The 15,755-nt window shown below is 33.0% G+C and overlaps 1 protein-coding gene across 2 annotated transcripts in view; it reads right to left on the bottom strand.

Annotated features, from left to right (window-relative positions):
- Window positions 1-403: 403 nt before the first annotated feature.
- The window catches only part of LOC149800275 (ferric reductase 1-like), a 65,445-nt gene continuing 50,093 nt past the window's right edge, over window positions 404-15,755 (bottom strand). Inside the window, exons 14-17 of one of the 2 annotated variants that reach the window (XR_016421353.1) lie at window positions 15,408-15,548; window positions 12,231-12,298; window positions 3,199-9,035; window positions 404-2,586 (exon numbers count right to left, since the gene is read on the bottom strand). Coding sequence is in view for 1 of the 2 variants with exons in the window: in XM_089959861.1 (XP_089815987.1) it covers window positions 8,925-9,035; window positions 12,231-12,298; window positions 15,408-15,548 (320 nt within the window). In the remaining variant the exon portion in view is untranslated. Of the gene's footprint in view, window positions 9,036-12,230; window positions 12,299-15,407; window positions 15,549-15,755 lie in introns of both variants that reach the window. The other variant, XM_089959861.1, reaches the window with a different exon arrangement.

The raw sequence follows: 15,755 nt of genomic DNA on the forward strand, positions 1-15,755 counted from the left end.
GCAGTTCATACCAGTTTGCCTTAGATCTGAGACCAAAAAGTCTGAAATCCGGACACAAAATCGGATTCCGACCACATGCAAATTTTGGGTTTTGTAGTGCAACTAGATATTCCAGATTATTTGGTATCATTGTTGAGCTACATCTGTCTAATTTTATATAATACCACCCACTTTAGTGTATCTGCATGACAATGATGCTACTGAGCTCGGCAGTAGGCTACTACCTCCTGCCCTGTTAAGTCGTCGCTAGCAGTTAATGTGTTAAAGAACTCATACATTTCTGTATAGGTGGAATGAAATCACAGGTTATATCTCATAATATGGGGAAACAATGTCTAAACCAATGATTTCATATAATTTGCAAATAATATACCAAGAACTTATCTATGTGAATTGAAAAACGAATGATTTAACAATTTTATTAAAAAGTGTATGCAGAATATACATACGTGTATATCTAATTCACATAAAGCACATGTATTTACGATGTTTCCATTTGCATTATCATAAAACATCAGTTTTAACATATCCTCCTAAGTACTCTTTATTACTCATTTTAATGCTTACAATTTATTTGAAAGATAAATGTAGGTCACAGTGATCAACTTATGGCATATCAGTGTAATGATACCTAGTATGCTTGCAAATTTAAAGTTTCATGACTGTACAGGCGAGTGTTCTAAAATGGCATGTTCAGTCAAATGTTTCATTACTGTACTCTGACTTGGGATGTTCAATCAAATGTTTCATTACTGTACTCTGACTTGGCATGTTCAGTCAAATGTTTCATTACTGTACTCTGACTTGGCATGTTCAGTCAAATGTTTCATTACTGTACTCTGGCATGGGATGTTCAATCAAATGTTTCATTACTGTACTCTGACTTGGCATGGTTAATCATAACTTTGAAGACTGTACTGGTGAGTGTTCTGAATGGCATGTTCAATCAAAAGGTGATAAAGATAAATCAAACATTTTGGTGGGCATACGAGTTTTGCAGATTTATTCAGGTTAATAAAATATTATTTATCTAAAAAAGTATCCGATGAAACATTCTACATTTTATCCATCATTAATTAATAAAAAATTGCTGTCACAAATTGATGGATGTGTTGGGCTTACAAATATTTAGTGAAGTAAAAGTTATATTGTTTCATGGCTTTTACTTTCTAATGGTTATAGCACTCTTGAGGAAAAAATGATTTATATATAGTTTCATAATTTTCTGTCAGTCAAGAATATCTGATGGAAGAAAACCAGGGTTGGGGTTGGGTAGGGTTACATTACTGGTAGTTGAGTCCAATGTTTTCACCATTTAGTCACAGCCACCATAGCTCAGTGTATAGAGTATTAGTAATGGGTTTAATACCCATCCATGCCAACTGCCTTTAGGGGCCCCTAGTGACCGAGTGGTCTAAAGCGCTCACTGTTACGGATCACTGCCATCTCAGCTCTGTCTGCGTGAGTTCAAGTCTCAGGCTCAGCTAACGTGGGTACGTGAGATAGCCTGCCAGTAGCTTCTCGTGGGTTGGTGGTTTTCCAGGGTTCTTCCTCCACCAATTATACTGGCCGCCATTACTGCAACTCAGTTATATGCAATTATGGATTATATGGATTTATGTCATTAACATTACATACCAATATGGATTTGTGTCATTAACAGCTTGTGAAAATATGGATTTGTGTCATTAACAGCTTGTGAAAATATGGATTTGTGTCATTAACAGCTTGTACAAATATGGATTTATGTCATTAACAGCTTGTGAAAATATGGATTTATGCCATTAACATCATGTAAAAATATGGATTTATGTCATTAACATAATGTACAAATATGGATTTATGTCATTAACATCATGTACAAATATGGATTTATGTCATTAACATAATGTACAAATATGGATATGTCATTAACATCATGTAAAACTATGGACTATACACTTAACATCATGTACAAATATGCATTTATGTCATTAACATAATGTAAAAATATGGATTTATGCCATTAACATCATGTACAAATATGGATTTATGTCATTAACAGCATGTAAAAATATGGATTTATGTTTCCTTATATATGTAGGGTATACACATTTTCATGGATTTCACGATCACTATGAAACCAAAAATTAAAACACCCAATAATCATTGATCTGTCTGCAAAGACCAATTAAAACACCCAATGAACAATGATCTGTCTCTAAAGACCAATTGAAACACCTAACAAAAATGGCTGGTAATGACCAATTGAATGCCAATAAACAATGATCTATCTTGTAATAACCAAACGAACACCCAATAAACAATGATCTATCTTGTAATGGCCAAAGAAACACCTAATGAACAATAATCTATCTTGTAATGACCAAATGAACACCCAATGATCTATCTTGTATTGTCCAAAGGAACACCCAATAAACAGTGATCTATCTTGTAATGACCAAAGGAACACCCAATAAACAAAGATCTATCTTGTAATGACCAAATGAAAACCCAATAAACAATGATCTTGTAATGACCAAATGAACACCCAATAAACAATGAACTGTCTTGTAATAACCCAATGAACACTCAATAAACAATGATCTATCTTGTAATGACCAAAGAAACATGCAAAAAACAATGATCTATCTTGTAATGACCCAAAGGAACACTCAATAAACAATGATCTATATTGTAATGGCCAAAGGAACCCAATAAACAATTGTCTATCTTGCAATGGCCAAATGAACACCCAATAAACAATTATCTATCCTGTAAAGACCAAATGAACACCAATAAACAATGATCTATATTGTAATGACCCAATGAACACCCAATAAACAATTATCTATCTTGTAATGACCCTATGAACACCCAATAAATAATGATCTCTCTTGCAATGACCCAATGAACACCCAATAAACAATGATCTATCTTGTAATGACCAAATGAACACCCAATAAACAATTATCTATCTTGCAATGACCCAATGAACACCCAATAAACAATTATCTATCTTGTAATGGCCCACTGAACACCCAATAAATAATGATCTATCTTGTAATGACCAAAGACCACCCAATAAACAATTATCTATCTTGCAATGACCCAATGAACACCTAATAAACAATGATCTATATTGAAATGACCCAATGAACATGCAGTAAACAAAGATCTATCTTGTAATGACCAAATGAACACCCAATAAACAATGACCTAACTATCAAGATCCCTTGAAACACCCTGCAAACAATAATATGCCTGTAAAAACTATAGGACCACACAAATGGCATAGTCACCTATTTAACTGTAGAAATAATGTTTTGTAAAGAAAGAAAAATTGTTGTCATGAAGATAAATGAATTTACCATATCCGTCACTGATTATTCAAATATTTTTCTTTTTTTAGTTTAAGTGGGCCATATTCCAAACCATCTGGAATTCCTACTCATTAAGTGTGAGTGGGCCATATGCCAACTACTCTGGAATTCTTGCTCTTTTATTGTTAGTGGGCCATATTCCAACCACTCTGGGATTCCAACTCTTTTAGTGTGAGTTGGCCATATTCCAACCACTCTGGGATTCCTATTCTTTTAGTGTGAGTGGGCCATATTCCAACCACTCTGGGATTCCTACTCTTTTAGTGTGAGTGGGCCATATTCCAACCACTCTGGCATTAGTGCAAGTGGGACATATTCCAAACCATCTGGAATTCCTACTCATTTAGTGTGAGCAGGCCATATTTCAACCACTCTGGGATTCTTGCTCTTTTAGTGTGAGTGGGCTGTATTCCAACCACTCTGGGATTCTCACTATTTTGGTGAGTGGGCCATATTCCAACCACCCTGGGATTCCTACTCATTTAGTGTGAGTGGGCCATTTCCTAACCACTCTGTGATTCCTACTCTTGTAGTGTGAATGGGCCATATTCCAACCACTCTGAGATTTTCAATCTTTTAGTGAGTGTGCCATATTCCAACCACATTAGGATTCCTACTCTAGTCTGAGTTGGCCATATTTCAATCACCCTGGGATTCCTATTCTTATACATATTCATATCTGTCACTGTTGATATTACGTAATTGGGTCAAACATTGATGAGAGAAATCTTAAGAAACAAAATTTGAAATGAACATCATGTCTGAACTCAACTGAACTAAATAATAGAATAAAAGTTAATTTTAGCGAATTAGATCAAAAACAGTTTAAGTCCAATCTCAACAATGCACACATTGATCAACAAGTTCTGAAAATATTCCATTTTTGTTGTTGAAGTTCAGTGATAAATTTTTAGGCCATCAGGATGTAATTTCTTAAACCATGTTTTTATACACAGACCGAGCAGTAGATATATTAGAGAGAGAGAGAGAGAGATTTATTACAGCAACAAAAAAATAGCGACTGATTCACCAGTAACAGTTAGTGATTTTGTTTACATCAGGGCATCAATGTCTGACGATTTTAACTTGCACTGAATGAAGTAAGTCTCTTGGTTTCAAATCATAGGCACAATGGCACTAAACGTTAATAATGTCTCTAAAATACGATAATGTTGTCCCAGAAATAATGCTCTGAAAATAATAATAATGCAGCGGTAGTTTGCATTGATGTAAGTTTCCTTACATAAGTACATGTTTACTATAAAGGGCAAGTACACATTGAATGATTACATCAGTGTTATTAATAAAGTATTTGAATTCACCAATCAGAAAAAGTGTCATAAATTTTGCATAGGCAATAAAAATATAAATTTTTGGAGCTGATTAATATAATGCCACAATTATGCACCATATATTATTCTTTTAAATCCATTTCCGATTTTAAAACAGTTAATTGGTGTAGTTTTAATGTTGTAGAACAAAGAGGTACTGGCATTGCCAGACAAAATTCCCTTATACCCAAGCCAGTTTCTGAGCTAAAAACAATTAACTGGTCTGGATTACTCTTGGAAAAGAAAAGGCAAACACCAGTAAAACACTGTATTATCAAGTAAAACACCGTATTATCAAGTAAAACACTGTATTATCAGTAAAACAATTTATCCTTTGTAAAAACCTCCTGAACAACAATTCAATGGCATTTTGCAAACTAGTCTTAATATCATTCTTTTGTCAAATTATCACCAAGTTAGTCTACTTGTTATATTGCTATTTTGTTTTATTTTCATTTAAATTATTAATTATAATCCATAATGTGTTTATTTTGTTATTCTGCTGAAATGTAATCTAAAATTGCTTTTGTATTTGCTTTTAATTTTTTTTCTGCAAAGAAAAGAAATCTTAATAACCCCAAACCTGAAATTCTGAAGTGTCTTAATAAATGGTCAATTATTTTGCTTTCTAAAAAAAACGTTGGCAAGTAATTGTATGATCTTTACTATGTATATACATGGTTTCCAAATGAAATTACTCAAATTTAATCTTAAAGCAATCAAATTTGATACAAAATTACTAGAATTTAAAGGAAGTCATAGTATCTCAGTTGGTAGAGCATTAGACTTGAAATCCAAATGTAGCAGGTCCAATACCCACCCAGGCCAGTTTGGGTCAGATACCTTGGTGTGTCCTTCAGAAAGACACTTAGTTCCCATTTCCTCAGGATGATGTGGCAAATAATGTGTTAAAAGTGCAGTTACCCCACTTACCCTCACCCCCCCAAAAAAACAAGAATTTAACCTCTTAACATTCCACAAGTGCAATATTCAATAATCTATCCAACCAAATGCTCTAATAACAAATCTTATCATAAGTAAAGCCTCTTGAGTGGTAATAAGCTCAGCCAACCAGATGCAATATCACCTCATTAATTTGCACAGATCAGCCAATCAGATGCAATATCACCCCATTGATATGCATGGATGTTGCTTACAATTATGTGAAATCCTGATATGAGCTTATGAATGAAGAAATATGACTTCCAGAGTTGTCACAAAATCAGCCAGTCAGATGCAGGACTGCATCATTAGTATGTTTACTGTCAAACTCATAATAAAATATATCCAAGATTTTGATGATGCAAGCTTATATACCAGGTCTAATCAAAATATGTTCAGAAACATGGCCTCCATTGTTCACAAACTCAGCCAATCAGATGCAAGATCACCTCATTAACAAATGTCACTCATAATCAAATTTGTCTAAGGTCATTGTCGTATCAGCTTACAAACCAAATTTCATTCAAATCTGATCAGAAATATGACCTCTAGAATTTTCAAAAACTCAACCAATCACATGCAAGATCACATCATTGATGTGTGGATGTCACTCGTAAGTGAACTCATCTGAGATCTTGATGACATAAACTTCTATACCAAGTTGGATCAGTAATAGAGATTCTAAGGTTCACAAGCCAAGTGCTGATGAGATCAGTAATAGAGATTCTAAGGTTCACAAGCCAAGTGCTGATGAGTGATTTCATTGATGATGGATGCAGAATGTGATGATGATAAGCTCATTTGGCTGCACAAGCTAAACACCGATAATGGTAGGTAAATGTGCTAGTATGATCCTGACAAAACATGTAAAGGTTGCAGTGTCCCATCTTGATATATAAATTAACATTAAATATTTTTCATATTTTAAGAATTATAATCATCATTTCAAACCATAAAGTTAAGATAATTTTTGTTATTTACTGAACTAGCAATGTTAAATGCTAAAGGCAGAATTTACAAGTAGCAAACATGCTTGAACCCATCTATTATGATAATATATTAACAAGCAAGCTTTGTTGAAACTGAATTTTGTTAAATTGAGGAAAATGTTAAAAGTTTATAGTAATGTTTCGACTGGACTCATGAATTTATGTTAAATCTGAAAATTAGATCAATCTGAGTTCATTACAAATGCTAAAAAAGTATGTTAAATTCGAATTTATTATATTGTTACACATGTGTTCAGTCTGAATTCATTATAAATGTTATAAATTCATTTAATTCTGAGTTTATTATAAATATTATGAATTCATTCAGTCTGAGTTCATTATAATTGTTATAAATTCATTCAATCTGAGATCATTATAACTGTTATAAATTTATTCAATCTGAGTTCATTATTAACATTATAAATTCATTCAGTATGAGTTCATTATAAACGTTATAAATTCATTCAGTATGAGTTCATTATAAATGTTATAAATTCATTCAATCTGAATTCATGATAAATATTATAAATTGTTGAAATTGTTATAAATCTTTTCAATCCATGTTCATAATATTGTTAAAAATTTATTCAATCCAAGTTCATGATAACTGTTATGCATTCTTTTAATTCAAATTCATTATAAATGTTATAAATTCATTCACTCTGAGTTCATTATAAATGTTTTAAATTCATTCACTCTGAGTTCATTATAAATGTTATAAATTCATTCACTCTGAGTTCATTATAAATGTTTTAAATTCATTCAGTATTAGTTCATTATAAACATTATAAATTCATTCAGTCTGAGTTCATTATAAACGTTATAAATTCATTCAGTATGAGTTCATTATAAATGTTTATTATACATTAATTCAAGCTGAATTCATGATAAATATTATAAATTCTTGAAATTATTATAAATTGGTTAAATCCAAGTTCATAATATTGTTAAAATTTCATGCAGTCCATTCATGATGACTGCTATAATTTTTTAAAATCCAAGTTCTTTATAAATGTTATAAACTCATTCAGTCTGAATCATTAGTTCAATCTGAATTTATTATAAACATTATAAACTTTTTCAGTCTGAGTTCATTATAAATGTCATAAAAACTTTTAAAGTTATAACTGTTATAATGTATTCATTACAAGTTCAACTGGAAATTATAAAAACTTTAATTAGCTTAAAATTTTTTTATATAAAAAAAGGGAGATTATGAATGAAAATACTAATTAATAATGGATAATGACTAAAATTAAGAGCCATATTTGAAATTGAAAATTACTTAGTGTAGTCCATTTCTTGTACATAGATTATGATTGAAAATACTAATTAATAATTTCTCATACATGTATCATTATTTTCAGGGCAAAAGAAATTCCAGTACCAACTTAACTATTTACAGCCTGCTAGTACATCTTGGTAGATCTTCCTCTTGTCCAATATAGTCAAGAACAATTTTGCCTCTACATTAACATTGAATGATTGGGATAATGTCTTTATTAATAATATTTTGGACAAATTTTAAAATCATTTGACCTCGAATTCCAAGATCTGCATAAACTTCCAGCACTTTTTATTAATTTCATGTAACTATGACAACAATGAAATGGTAATGGCCTTATTGCTACTATAGTGTCAAACTATTTCACAGACTGGTATCATTTTCTTACAGACTGGTATTAGATACTCATAGACTGGTATAATATTTTTACAGACTGGTATTCTATACTCACAGAATGGAATTATATACTCTTAGCAATATGTTCATAAACTCCAATGTTGATACTGACATTAATAATATCCTTCTAAATCATTTTCCTTCAGAAGCAAAAACTGGATAATATTCATTCAGTTTGAATGATGCAGATCAAAGAAATTAGACGTGCTGATTGAAGAACAATGATAACAAGAGAAGTGCCAGTTAAAAAGAAAGTCTTTAAACTCAACCAAATGTATTAAGAGTCTTTGTGAGAGTAAACATTGATAATTAAAACAACAAATTAATACATATTTTATCCATGAAGGTCACTTTCCCATGTACAAATGAATACAGGATGTTTAATCCATGAAGATCATCAACACTTTCCCATTTATAAATGAATACCAGATGTTTAATCCATGAAGGTCATATTTTCCATGTACAGATGGTACTCCTCTGGGGGCGCATGCTCTGTAAATGTGTTGAAAAACAGGGGCTGGTCTTATTGTTAAATAAAGTTTTGTTTTTTAAAACTTTGATGAAAAGTTTTAAAAATTGAGGAAGGGTTCATTTTGGGAAATATAATCTGTAATTGCATTCAGTCAACATCATTTTTCTTCAAATTTCCCAAAACAAGCAGGATGATGGTGAGTATAACAATTATTACAATATGGACAGCTAATATCCACGGCTTCCATTTATGGGCATTCTGAAATAAACAAACAACAAATTCAGACATACACCTAAGTTTTCAGTTTTTGTACTCATTTTATTTTGTGATAATGCAGATAATGTATCAAGGACCCTTTTAATCCAAAACATAATTTTGTCATTTAAATTTTACAATGAATAATGGTGATGACAAATCAATGTAGCTGTCGTACAACATTTCCACCTTGTAGGGCATGTTCCATGTTTTATCATGTGTATCACAAACTCAACGGCAAATAACACAGACCCATATTTAATGCCATTCTCAGCCAATAGGACAGTTTAGTGTATGTCATACAACTATGCTATAGCTGACTGACAGATGCCACTCTCAGCCATTGAGTCAATTAGGTGCATGTTATACAATGTGATAGCTGATGGATCAGATGCCACTCTCAGCCAATAGGTCAATTCAATACATGTTATACAAGTATCTGATAGCTGACTGACAGATGCCACTCTTAGCCAATGGTTCAATTCAGTACATGTTATACAAATATGCAACTGTTGACTGACAGATGCCACTCTCAGCCAATAGGTCAATTCAGTACATGTTATACAAATATCTGATAGCTGACTGACAGATGCCACTCTTAGACAATGGGTCAATTCAGTACATGTTATACAAATATGCAACTGTTGACTGACAGATGCCACTCTCAGCCAATAGGTCAATTCAGTACATGTTATACAAGTATCTGATAGCTGACTGACAGATGCCACTCTTAGCCAATGGTTCAATTCAGTACATGTTATACAAATATGCAGTTGTTGACTGACAGATGCCACTCTCAGCCAATAGGTCAATTCAGTACATGTTATACAAGTATCTGATAGCTGACTGACAGATGCCACTCTTAGCCAATGGTTCAATTCAGTACATGTTATACAAATATGCAGTTGTTGACTGACAGATGCCACTCTCAGCAAGAAGGTCAGTTAGGTTCATGTAGAGTTCATGTTGCATCTGATCTTATTAAAACTGATAATGGTTGCATGATAGTAGCAAAGTATTGGTAATGGTAAAACAATTCCTATGGCTGTTTTGCATTTCAGATTACTGTAATGACTAATATTTTATACACTTTGCTGACCAATAGCTTATACATTGCACTAATATTTTATACACTGTACTAATATTTCAAACTCTGTACCTACTAATATTTTATATTTCACTCACTGTAATAACTAATATTTCATACACTGTACTGCTTAACATTATGTACTCTGTAATGACTAATATTTCATACACTTTACTAATATTATATGCACTACTAATAATATTTCATACACAGTCCATAAAAATGTTACAGTACTGTATGTCAAATAATGTTTGGCATAGAAAACTACACTTTTCTGAATATTGGGCAAAGTTTAGGCACATACAAAAACTAATTTTAGCATTATTGGTACATGTATTAGAATTACCATATTTTCACACGTGTCCACAATTCACCCCGCATACATTCAGTAATTATGTAAAAAATATTGAGTATAACCCACACAAAGCCTAACATAATCTCACATGAACTAACCACATGCACTAAGAGTCACATAAAAAACATAGACAGAGATGTCCAAATTAGTTGTAACTGCTTGAAGTAAAATTATGCCAACAACAATTTGCAATGGATTTATCAAGGTTGGTATATTTATCAAGGTTGGTATATTTATCAAGGCTGGTATACTTATCAAGGCTGGTACATTTATCAAAGGCTTGTATACTTATCAAGGCTGTTATATTTATCAAGGTTGATAAATTTATCAAGGCTGGTATACTTAACAAGGCTGGTACATTTATCAAGGCTTGTATACTTATCAAGGTTGGTATATTTATCAAGGCTGGTATACTTATCAAGGCTGGTATATTTATCAAGGCTTGTATATTTATCAAGACTGGTATATTTATCAAGGCTGGTATACTTATCAAGGCTGGTATATTTATCAAGGCTGGTATATTTATCAAGGCTGGTATATTTATCAAGGCTTGTATATTTATCAAGGCTTGTATATTTATCAAGACTGGTATATTTATCAAGGCTGGTATACTTATCAAGGCTGGTATACTTATTAAGGCTGGTATACTTAATAAGGCTGGTATACTTAACAAGGCTGGTATATTTATCAAGGCTGGTATATATATCAAGGCTGGTATATTTATCAAGGCGGGTATACTTAGCAAGGCTGAATCACATGGATGTTACTGAATCACAAGGAGGTTACTAAATCACATGGAGGTTATAGAATCACATCTTTCAACAGTAATAGACAAATGCATTGAGTTGGACAAGAGTTTTGACAGCAGTGAGGGTTGACTTTCAGAATGAACAAATTTTGTGTTAATGCAATTTCATATGATTCTTTATTGATTTAATTTTTTTAAGTAAAGACTAAAACGTTCTGAAACTATTTATCTAAATCAAAACACATTAAGATTCATAAATGCCTAAAATGGTATTGAAGTTAACTGAATTAGGATTTGTAAATGCCTAAAATGGTATTGAAGTTAACTGAATTAGGATTTGTAAATGCCTAAAATGGTATTGAAGTTAACTGAATTAGGATTTGTAAATGCCTAAAATGGTATTGAAGTTAACTGAATTGGGATTTGTAAATGCCTAAAATGAGTGATATTAAAGTTAACTGAATTAGGATTTGTAATGCCTAAAATGAGTGATATTAAAGTTAACTGAATTAGGATTTGTAATGCCTAAAATGAGCGATATTAAAGTTAACTGAATTAGGATTTGTAAATGCCTAAAATGAAAGATATTAAAGTTAACTGAATTATGTATTTCGCAATGAAAATTAAAGGCAGTGAAACCAATATTTTGAGTCATGCAATTTTGAGTCATTCTACTACTCTTGGCAACTGTTGCATAAGTTGGGGGTTTACCATACTTAATTCCTCCATGATTTAGTGAATGGATGAAATTTACTAGATTAATCTGTATACTTCTATCTTGGCTAAAATAATACCCTCATTTACAAAATTTAATCTTCTACCTTTTTGAATATAGATTTCAATTTAGGTTATGAATATAATTTTTAATTTTTTCAATAAAAATCAAAGCTTTTGTATAAATATAAACCTTCAAATTTTCTTTTAAAATCTTTGTTACAGTGAACACAATTTGCAGATGAATGTATAAATAAATCTGATAATTACTCTCTCTCACTCTCCCTCACTTACCAATGGCTTTTCAACACTTGGCTTTGTTTCAGCAAGGTTATCTAACTTAAAAGCATCCCCCTTTCCTGCTGGAAAAGAGAAGAAAAAAAGTCTGGAAACTTTCTAAGTAAACAAATATAAAAACATTATTGCTAATTTTCACTTCATTAAACTCAGCTTTTCTAATAAATTTGTACAAATATGTCAGTCAGTGCATTATCAAGTTACATTAATATATAGCCATCACTCGACTGTAAACAAGGTATTTCCAGATACTCAGTGTACTCACATTATATACCCATCACTAGACTGTAAACAAGGTATTTCCAGATACTCAGCATACTCGCATTATATACCCATCACTAGACTGTAAACAAGGTATTTCCAGATACTCAGCATACTTGCATTATATACCCATCACTAGACTGTAAACAAGGTATTTCCAGATACTCAGCATACTCGCATTATATACCCATCACTAGACTGTAAACAAGGTATTTCCAGATACTCAGCATACTCACATTATATACCCATCACTAGACTGTAAACAAGGTATTTCCAGATACTCAGCATACTCGCATTATATACCCATCACTAGACTGTAAACAAGGTATTTCCAGATACTCAGCATACTCGCATTATATACCCATCACTAGACTGTAAACAAGGTATTTCCAGATACTCAGCACACTCGCATTATATACCCATCACTAGACTGTAAACAAGGTATTTCCAGATACTCAGCACACTCACATTATATACCCATCACTAGACTGTAAACAAGGTATTTCCAGATACTCAGCATACTCGCATTATATACCCATCACTAGACTGTAAACAAGGTATTTCCAGATACTCAGCATACTCTGATAACTGATCCGAGTCTATTTTGTTCTATTAGTCCAAGTAAAACTAAATAAACCCAGGTGTGCCAGTGCATCATGAGACAGCAGATCTGGGTCCATGCAGTTTTCAGTTTGATTTGACTTGCATGCAATATATAGAGTACCGGCTATATCTGTCTTTTGTTGTTTGTTTTTCCTAATAACTGCAGGTTGAAATTAGACCTGATAGACCTGATCTAACAGTGAGCATGCATTATGACTGCAATTCCTAGCCCAAGCAATTTGCAGTTGGGTGAGTGCTATATGTTAATATGGTAATGTAACATGAATTTTAGAAGTCTTCTGCATCCAAAAACCACAATCAGTCAAGTCACACCAGCCTGATGTGAGCTGTGTATGGCCATAAACACATGAGACAAATCAGTTTGAGTTTGAATGATTTTTCACAAATTTTTCCATTGGTAATTAATCTTTATCCAGTAAAGAAACATGTCATTTTAAAGAAATAAAACTGCTTGCAAAACCACAAAAATAAATGAATAATAAAACTCCTTCAGCCCAACTCCCCCTTCTCTACTTCAGCTATCAAATTTGAAACCCCAAATACTCTGATAAGGTCTCTGATCTGTAATTTGTATCTGCATCTGGTATAGTGCAGGCCTTTTCAGCATAAGAACACCCAGAGAGAGAGAGAGAGAGAGAGAGGGAGGAAGAGAGAGAGGCTACATAGCTATTATAACCTTCGAAGGACTTCTCTGAGACCCTCTGCTGTCTTTGCATGCTTTACAAAATTATCTGGGTGATTCCATTCCAATGCTGTTTCCATCAAGAATGAATTTTTCAGCTGTTCCATTTTACACTATTCTACATTAAAGTGTTCATTAGTATTTGTTAGAAAACCAGTCTTTCTTCTACCCAGTCATAATATCTTGCTTTGGTGTAGCAATGTGACTAATTTCTGATCTTAATTTGCTGTGTACATTTAATAGGGACTCCCAAAAAGATTTATTTTAACCCCTTGATTATTCTGCAGAATAAAACCAGTCTGTCAATTTTCCAGTCCTGTCACAGAAATAGAAGGTGAAGCCTTTGCAGAATAATGCTGATGTACTGGTCATGTGATCTATAGTAGCCATGTGATGTACTGGTCATGTGATCTATAGTAGCCATGTGATGTACTGGTCATGTGATCAAATATCAGTACTAGTGGTCATGAATCTTGTTGATTGGTGATGAACCTTAAGCTTCGGTTCTATTATTTTCCAGTAAGGAACTCCCATGCAAAATAAATGCTGAATGTATGCATTTATCTGGACAGTAGTGGACATTCCTGCATTATGGACTTCCATAGCTGAGTTGGCTTTGTTCTTTTAGTGATTTTCAGAATGCTTGATTTCCACTTTTGATCCCAAGATAGCTGCCAAGAAATTTCAGTGACTTCCTGAAGTATAGTGTTAATTAAGGTGTAATAGTTGAGGTTGATTTATTTTTAAGACTCATTGGGTAGCACATCTTTACACTGAATGGCATTCCCCAATGTGCAGCCCAGTTTTCCAGAGACCATGTATTAAGAAACATTTCTATTAGGTTTGATCAGCGATTTGTGAAGAAAGACTGACAGACTATGAATGAGTGTGTGTGTGTGATTTGGATTTTTAACATAGCTTTACCAATTTTTCAGTCATATTGTTACGATGTCTGCAGTGTGACAGTTTATAGTGATGTCTAGCACCGCAGTCATGTAGCATGATGTCCCACCCAGTCACATTATCCTGGCACCAGGCTGACCAGTCCTAACACTAACCTCATAATGCTGAGCGCCAAGCGAGGCAGATGTAAGTACCATTTTTGTAAGTCTTTAGTATGACTCGGCTAGGGATCGAAACCCATTACCTCCCGCATCAGAGGCAGATGCTCTACTGTTCCACTAGGCCACTGAAGCACTGACTATGAATGATGCACAATGAATGAAGTACCCTATCATAACTTAGACCAGGTGAGCTAAACATAAAATTATGCCCACTGCTAAGAAAATGAAGCTTTTACATGTGAAAAACTATGGCTGTTTTTACTAAAAATACTTTGTAAAACGTTTTACAGGATAATTCTTAAAAATGTAATTAAGATAGTATAGAAGTTGGTAAAGCCAGTGATCAAAATATGTACCATACATACTTATAAGTCAGGTCCAACTATGAACAAGACACATAATGCACTGGCATGTCAGGGTCTATTTTGTTTGGTTTACTGATTCATCGTAACAAACTGCATCCACCCAGATCTGCTGGCACATTATGCAGTTTCTAATTGGATATGACTTATAAGTGAGTGCATACAGTATTTATTTACTGACCTTTTCTGTTCTGTATATAGTCATGTACTTCCAAGAATATCATCACGGCAATCCACCATGCAACATATGCCCATAGCACATACTCCACTTTCTTGGACATATCAGAGGGGCCTAAACTCACTCCAATGAAAATGTTGATGACTGAAATAAAAACACATTCATGAGTATTTTGTGGAGTAAATATAATACATTCTTCCCACTAACACTGAAAATGCTCTCCAAGAACTGAAACACTTTATGAATTTCACTTAATTCATGCATGGGCAAAATTGTCTTCTAAACACTTGGGCCACCTTTCTCAAGTCCTATAATGGGTTATGGCAGGTGGCTTCTAATATATCTCATTCA

This window comes from Sinohyriopsis cumingii, chromosome 5 (genome assembly GCF_028554795.1).
Source record: "Sinohyriopsis cumingii isolate HCF-2022 chromosome 5, ASM2855479v2, whole genome shotgun sequence".
NCBI lineage: Eukaryota > Metazoa > Mollusca > Bivalvia > Unionida > Unionidae > Sinohyriopsis > Sinohyriopsis cumingii.